Consider the following 8,715-nt stretch of genomic DNA (forward strand, 5'->3'; position numbering starts at 1 on the left):
ACTAGAACAACAATAAAACCTCTGGCTGCATTAGATACGTTGTCACTATGACAAACACCTGAGAAAACCCACTTCGGAGAAGAAAAGATTTCTTTCAACTCACAGTTCTGGAAGCCTCTACCCATTATTGGTTCATCCTTACTTCGGAAAGCAAAGCATCATGACAGAGCAGCATTTTGGAGCATTGATGCTCTGGTTATCCAGGAGACACAGAAGGGCAAGAAAGAGGAGGAAGAGAAGGAGGAGGAGGCAGAGGAGGAGAGAACAGAAAACAGGGCAAGCATATTCCAACCAGATTCTACTTCCCACCTCCCAATAATTTTATCGATTATAAATATATTGATAAAACAATTCATTGATAAAGCAGAGCCTCAAAACTGAACCACCACTGAATAATCAAATCATCCCACTGGAGACAAAGACTTCAACACAAAGCTTCCCCAGACACTTCAGGCACCATAATGCTGTGAAGTGTAGAACTACAAAATAACTGATAAGTCCACAATTTCATTAGGTCTCTTAGAAATTGGGTCTATTAGAGCATTAATATAAAAACTAATGAAACTTTTTAACAAGAATAAAAAAATTCAGCTAGATTTGCACAAGTACTACAACATTGATTTTTTCCCCCATTGGTTAAAAAAAAAATAAGCCCTGCTACAATCCATAAACTCAGTGAAGCTGAGTAATAAGGAGGGCTCAAGGGTCCTCATGAATCTCTCTGGGAAGGGAGAATAGAATAGACGGGGGTGGGAGGGTGCTATACAGAGATGGGAACTGGAGGGATCAGGTCAGATGGAGGGAAGTTTACAGGAAAAATATGAAGGACTCAGGTAATATATTCTTCACTGAAGTCAGGCTAAACAATTAAAAACTGAGAGACTGGATGGAGGAGAGAGGAAGGAGGGAGAGAGTCCTGGAAGAGACAATTGGAATTCGGGGTGGGGGTAGGGAGGTGGCATCTGGGGTGTGACCTACAAAACCAGTGCAATAGAAACTCCCAGAAATCAAAGTGGGTGACCCTAACTAAGACTTCTAGCAATGGGGGATATAGAGCCTGAACCAGCCTTCTCCTCTGGTCTCCCCTACAGGCAAGACTTGTAGACATCTAAAATCCAAATCTGGGTTTCTATCCTGAATTTATCATTTAGTTCCCAGACATAAGACACACACCTTTATTACCTACAATAAGCCTTTAACAGTACAAGATCTGGGCAGATATCAACCCTATGTGCTATTAGAATCTACTTTCATACTGATAACCCCACGTTATTACTTATTATGTTTCAAAGGCTTTCAGTATTAGGACACCAACCCAGCCACAAAACCTTTGACCTACAATTTGTCCTGCCTCTAAGATGTGTTGAGGTTAAGGTAGTGCAGAAACTGTGGGAGTGGCCAACCATCTTAAGATCTTTGCCATGAGAGGGAGCCCATCCTAGACACTATCTAAAGGGCCCAGAGACCTAGGATAGAACCAAACAAGACTGCAAAATAAATAAATAAATAAAGTTGATGAAATGATTTCTAATGATATTCTACAATACTCATAGATTGATGCCTAGCCCAACTGTCTGTCATTACAGAGACTTCACCCAGCAACTGATGGAAACAGGTACAGAGACTCACAGCCAAACATTGGGCAGGGATTGGAGACTCCTGCAGAAGAGGCAGAGAAGAATTGTAGGAGCCAGAGGGACCAAAAACACTACAAGAAAACCCAGAGAATCAACTAAGATCAGCTCATAGGGGTTCATGGAGACTGGATTAATAACCAGGGAGCCTGCAAGGGGTAAACTTAGGTAGTTTAGTCTTCTTGCTGGACTCCTAACAGTAGGAGCAGGTGTTGTCTCTGATTCTTTTGCTGGCTTTTGGGACTCTTTTTCTCATACTGGGTTTTCATCCAGCCTTAGTACAAGGGCAGATGTCTAGCTGCGATTTTATGTGCTATGTTTGGTTAATATCCATAGGGGGCCTGATTTTTTCTTAACTAAAAAGAGCAGAAGTGGACAGAGGGGCATGGAAAAGGTGGGGGGAACTGAGAGAAGGGGAGGGAGGGGAAACTATGGTCAAGATGTAAAAAAAATTTTTTTTAGAAAGAACTAACAAAATGAAAATATTGTTTTGACCCCCTTTGCCCTCAGAGAGACCCTTCCCCCACTCTCTGAGGACACCCACTTGGAATCATCAATCATCTTATAAGTAATACCGATTGTTTAAGATGCTCATCCATACTGAATTTAGTGTGTAATAAAGATGCCTACACATACATGACAGCACTGTTAGTCAGGGCCAAGATATAAAATCAGCGTTGGTTGTGCATCAGTGAATGGATAAGAAAAATGTGGTATAGATATTTGACTACTAGTCAGCCACTAAAAAAAATGAAGTTCTGTCATTTATGAAAAAATAAAAGAAACTAGAGATCATCATATATAAGGAATAAGCCAGGCTCAGAGAGATAAATATCACAGGTTCCTCTTGTACGTGGAATGTAGACAATTTATAATGGCATTGAAGTAGAAGGAAGACTCTTTGGCAAAGGGGAGACCAGAAGAAGAAGGACGGAGAACCAGAAAGTCTGACGGGGTAATCACAATCCAAGCACAGTGTTCGCATGTTTGAAAATGTCAGAGTGAGTCCATTATTTCCTACAAATAATACATACGAATGAAAGTATGAGGAGGAACACAGTGGTCTCTGGAGCTTTGCCAGATTCATTTCAAAATAGAATGTCATGGTTTCAACACTTTCCAAAGAAACATTGCTGATATGCATCTTAATGAACTTTTCAGACACTGGACCAAAGAGGACAGAGGCCCTGCTTGCCCATCTGAGTGTTCATACATGGATGGACTCAGTGGGACTTCTAAGCCAAGGTGCTGTCACCAGCAGCTTGGAGTTTCTCTGTTTCTTTGTTTGACTTTATAATGGCAATAAAAGTGACATGCTAATGGTCTCTGATATTACACAGACGTGGCATGAAGTGGAAACTGAAGGGTTCTTTGGAAAGTTGGTTGGATGGTGTTTTTTTGAGACCAACATGTGAAGGAGTGGGTAGCTAACTGGACACAGGTGAAAGGCTAAGGCAGACTCTTGAAGGAATGCTTAACTGAAGTAGACATAGGGGAGAGGATGTTCTGCTAAAGCAAGCATGGGAAAGGACATGAGATGAAGGACTCTTTGCTTACAACACGCATGTATTGATTCACCTTACACTGTGTACTTGAGCTGCATTTGTTGGGACCCCATAGAGAGAAATATGAAAAACTTGTGGTGGTGTGCTGTGGTTTCTTGCCGCTTCCTCAGACTCAGGATGATTGGCAGAGTGATGTCAGCTGAGCCAGATACACATGCTGAGGCAAGACATGTGGAGGACACATGATTTTTGGAGGGCATAATAACATCTACAGGCGGATATTTATCTTATCTATGGCTCATCGAAGGGTATAAGAGGGAGTCATTGTCCAGATATTCACCAGTCTACTAATATTTTCTTTTCCTCAGCCCAATGGGTGAAGCCGGCCATTTTGACTCATCTATTATAGTAAAATCATAAGCCTTTAGATTTGTTTCAGATTCTGCTTATGTTGTAGGGCTACTTCCAGCATTAGACTCATACACATGCTAACCTCCCTGTTTTTATGGCAGAAGGGAAGAAGTGAACAAGTGCATTAACCTGCCCTATTTTTTTTTTACTTCTGCAAAAGAAACTTGGGAAGGGATGTGCATCTGTTATTGCAGATGGGCTGCTGAAACATGAATTCCTCTCTGGCTCCTCTGGCCCTAGGCCATCAAGGACAATATCAGAGGGCAAAGAGACACGAAAAGGTGACAGAAAGATAGCAAGATTCCAACTAATAAGCAAAAGGAAATATAGTTCATATTAGAAGTCAAGTCTGCCCACCTAGGGCCAAGTTAAGGCCATGTGCACCAAGGGAGAAGTTATTCTATGAAACAAACAAGGCACCATGTCACCTGAGAATCTTTTTCTGGCAAAGTTATCTGCTTTGACCTACGCATCTACATTGAGTGCATTACCCTGTGTACTGTATTATGTTCCTCATCCTCCTTTGCTTCAACTTGTAGATTGGATGGGTAGAGCTCCTGTTACCTTTAGTAATGACTCTGCTCATGACTGGTCCTGGGGAACCATAATAGACTCATTCATTTTATATGGAGAAGAGACTGCATTTATTTTTTCCTTGGGATTTAAATCACTTCCTATTTGCATAGGACATAATAACACTTGTATCTAATTAAAGGGCAACTATGGGCCTGTGTTCTTTAAGACACCAGAGCTAATAATTATATATGTCTTTTTTCAAGCTGTTCCTTAGAGTTTTTTTCTGATTCACATAATAATATAACTAACAGTATTATGCACTTTGGATCTCTGTTCTTGGTGGCAGCGTATACACAATGCCTTCACTGTTCTAATGGTTTTTTCATTATATTTATAATTTGCTTGCTTATAGAACACTCACACATCAAATGACAGATTGATCTACAACATCTCAAACCAAAATCACTATGAATATCCTGCTTTAAAATAAAGAAGGAGGAGATGTCAAAATATGGTCCAAGAATGGAGTCGTATGAGCAGAATCCAGAGTGTTTCTGAGAAAACAACACAGGAGTCTTATGTCCCCAGTTTCTTCAAAACATGGATTTGTTCTTGGAACATGTTTTTTTCTCCTCCCAGCAATAGTGGATGAGAGTGAGTTTGCTTCAGATTATTCATCATAACTGGTTACTGTTGTTTGTTTATATGTCTCTATGAAAATTATATTTTGCCACCTTCAGCTTGTCCTTGTAATTGTATGGTTTAGTCATGTGACTCGTCTTAGCTCTCAGAATATAAATTGTTGGATGCTCCGTATAAAGTTGGCTATTATATCAAACTTTAGTCTGATTCATTGGACCCATTCTCCAAGGTGCTGTCACCTTTAGTGTGGTAAACCCCATTTCTTCTAATAACTATGTACCCTAATTTGAAGACTAGTGGTTGAGGCATGTCTAATGCATGGCCCATTGGGCACTTGCATCCTAGGATAGCTATAAATGAATGCAGCTAAACACAAAATCATAGATGGACATAAATGTTCTGAGTTTTCTGTGATTCTTCTTTTGAAACTTGATCATGTGGCTCTGGAGCATAAACTTTGTAAATGACAATGCCATATTTCAGTGACAGAATGTTGGATTACTCTCTAGGCATTGTTTTTGTTAGAAAATGCATTCCAGCCAGCTTTCTCAGAGCACCTTTGACCTCCTTGTTTCTCAGGCTGTAGATGATGGGGTTCAACATGGGAGTCACAACACAGAAGAGAACAGACACCAATATGTCCATGTCCAGGGAGTAGCCTTCACTGGGTCTGTCATAGTTGAAGTTGGCAGTTCCATAAAAGACCACCACCACAGTGAGGTGCGAGGCACAGGTGGAGAAGGCCTTTCTCCTGCCCTGAGCAGAGGGAATTCTCAGGATGGCAGAGATGATGAATATGCAGGAGCCTGCGGTGAACAGGCAGGGGCTCAGGCCAATGGTGGCACTGGCCACATGGAGGACAGATTCATTGACAGAGGTGTCTGAGCAGGAGAGCTTCAGGAGCAGTGGGATGTCACAGAGAAAGTGGCTGATCTGGTTGGGGCCACACAGAGTGAGTGTGGCTGTCAGTGCTGTGTGAGTCACAGAATTCACCAAGCCACAGAGCCAGGACCCAATCACCAAGCAGACACAGACCCTTGTGCTCATGAGAACTGGATACCGAAGAGGGTGGCAAATGGCCACATAGCGGTCGTAAGCCATGGCGGCCAACAAAACACATTCAGTTCCAGCACATGTCACAAAGAAGAAGATCTGAGAGAGGCAGCCCTCATAGGAGATGGTCTTCTTCTCCCTGAAGAAGTTCGCGAGCATGACTGGAATGGTGGTGGACGTGTAGCAGATATCCAGGAAGCTCAAGTTGCTGAGGAAGTAGTACATTGGAGTGTGCAGAGCAGGGCTGACCCTGGTGGCCACCATCATGAATGTGTTCCCCAGGAGAGTTGTCAGGTAAATGGCCAGGAAGACCAGGAAGAAGACGCCCTGTAGGCTGGAGTGGTTGGAAAATCCCAGGAAGATGAATTCTGTGACACGTGTTTGATTGGTCATTTCAAATGGAGTCATTGCTACAGAGAGAGAACAAAGGACTGAGAGTAAACGTGTACTGAAGAAGACACTGTCAAACATGGTTCTGAATGACCAGAGTTATGTCCAGTAACATCAGATATACAGTAGTTCCGGTTATAGAGTGAGATTAGAAGAAAGTGTCCCCTTATTTCTCAGGGTTGTGCATGGCTGTTAGTTGATAAGGACAAATGGGCAAAATGTACAATAAATTGCTAACCTCTGCCTTTTTCTGGGTCTTCCATATTGTATTCCTAGCCCAGAAGATTGCTGTTATAGTCTCCTTTGCATGCATCTAGCTTATTTTAATCAACACATTCTCGTTGTGAAAAATGAAGAGCAACAATGAAAAACAGACTGATTCATGGAACCCATGCTGCCTTCCAATGTATTCCTTCATCATTTTTCTTCCTTTGTATTCATCTTTTAATCTAATGTGTTTAAAATATCAGGAGCACAAATTCCCAAGGTTGCTTTGTATTCTATAACACAAAATGAATTCCATCTCCCACTGACTGAAAACTCACATGACTCCCTTCCTCCTGTTATGAAACTTGGGAGGAGAACGGGCATGCTGAAGTCTAAGTGGACACTTCTCACTGCTTTTCCAGAATGAAATTTTAAGTTACCCTAATTAAAGGAGTTGATGCTGTTTTTTAGTGGAATCCTTTATTTTTTCAGCACTTGTAAGAACTTTTAACCAGTTAAGTCACTACTGTTCTCTGAGGTCTCTTGGCTTTTCTCAGAGTCATTGTCAAACTGATTTTCTGTCAGCCTTGGAGGTAAGAGACAGTAGGCAATAGGAACTGTGGATTTCTGGTCTGGATGTAGCTTGAAGTCCCACACCAGTTCTTTTGTTGACAGTGGGGGAGGTACCTGCTCCATCTCCCATTCTGTGTTGTGATAGGAATGGTATCTGTCACATAATTGTTGGGAAAAACAATGTGAGTTTATGTTAATCATCTGTGACCTTGAGGTTACACTTGCACAGTCTTTCTTTTCTTTTCTACCTTCCTTCCTTCCTTTCTCTTTCATTCTTTCTTTTCTTCTTCCTTCCTTCCTTCCTTCCTTTCTTTCTCTTCCTTTCTTATCCTTCCTTCCTTTCTTTCTTTTTTTATTGGATAGTTTATTTACATTTAAAATGTTATCCCCTTTTCTGGTTTGCCCTCTGGAAAACCCCTATTCCATCCTCCCTCTTCCTGCTTCTATGAGGGTACTCCCCCATCTACGCACCCACTCCCACCTCCCCATCCACTTTCACCTCCCCATCCTGGCATTTCCCTTACACTGGGGCATCAAGCCTTCCCAGGACCAAGGTCTCCTATTGATGTCCAACAAAGTGATTCTCTGCTACATATGTGGCCGGAGCCATAGGTCCCTACCTCCATGTGAACTTTTTGATTGGTGGGTTCGTCCCTGGGAGCTCTGGGGTGTCTGATTGGTTGATAAGGCTTCTGGCCATATAAAGAAGGCTTCTATGAAAATAGTGGAGGCTCCCGGACCAGACGCCCAGGAGCTCTGCCACCTAGACCAGCAGGAAACCTGGGGTACAGACCTAGTGAGGTTGTGCAGTGAGTACCCAAAACACACACACACACACACACACACACACACAGAGCCCGCTTGTTGGTGACCACAAATCTGACCACAAATCCAGCCCTACAAAGAATAACAGATAGAAAACCCAGCACAAGGAGAGAAACTACACCCTAGAAAACAACTAAGCAAGAAAACCGAAAGAAGACACATAAACATGATTCTACATCTAACAGCAAAAATAGCAGGAAACAACAACCACTACTCCTTATATCTGTTAACATAAATGGACTTAATTCCACAATAAAGTGACATAGACTGTCAGATTGGATACATAAACAGAATCCAGAATTTTGCTGCATACAGGAAACTCATCTCAAAGACAAAGACAGACACTACCTCAGATTTAAAGACTGGAGAAAAAAAAAACTTCCAAACAAATGGCACCAAGAAACAAGCTGTAATAGCCATTCTAATATCAAATAAAGTAGACATCCATCTAAAAGTTATCAAAAAAGATAAGTAAGGACCCTTTTTCCCATTACAGGAAAAATATATCAGGATAAATTCTCAATCCTAAACATATATGCTCCAAATTCAAGAGCACCAATATTCATAAAGGAAATCTTACTAAAGCTCAAAACATAGATTGCACCACACACAATAATAGTGGGAGACTTCACCACCCCACTCTCATTAATGGACAGATCATGGAAGCAGAAACTAAACAGAGACACATAGAAACTAGCAGAAGTTATGAACCAACTGAAATTAACAATTACAGAACATTTCATCCAGAACAAAAGAACACATCTTCTTTTCAGCACCTCATGGCACCTTCTCCAAAACTGATCATATAGTCAGTCACAAAACAAGCCTCAATAGATATAAGAAGACTGAAATATTCCCATGCATCCTATTAGATCATCATGGACTAAGGCTGGTCTTTAATAACAACAAAGACAACAAAAAGGCCACATACACATGGAAACTGAACAATGCTCTACTCA

At 41.5% G+C, this 8,715-nt stretch overlaps 1 protein-coding gene across 1 annotated transcript; it reads right to left on the reverse strand.

Moving 5' to 3' along the window:
• Positions 1–5,206: 5,206 nt before the first annotated feature.
• Positions 5,207–6,169, reverse strand: LOC308420045 (olfactory receptor 5V1-like; the record flags this gene model as incomplete). The annotated part of the gene is made up of 1 exon (XM_080915998.1): positions 5,207–6,169. The coding sequence occupies one exon, from the start codon at positions 6,167–6,169 to the stop codon at positions 5,207–5,209; it is 963 nt and encodes a 320-aa protein (XP_080772124.1).
• Between the last annotated feature and the right edge of the window lie 2,546 nt (positions 6,170–8,715).

Source organism: Micromys minutus (assembly GCF_963924665.1).
Source record: "Micromys minutus genome assembly, chromosome: 4".
Taxonomy (NCBI): domain Eukaryota; kingdom Metazoa; phylum Chordata; class Mammalia; order Rodentia; family Muridae; genus Micromys; species Micromys minutus.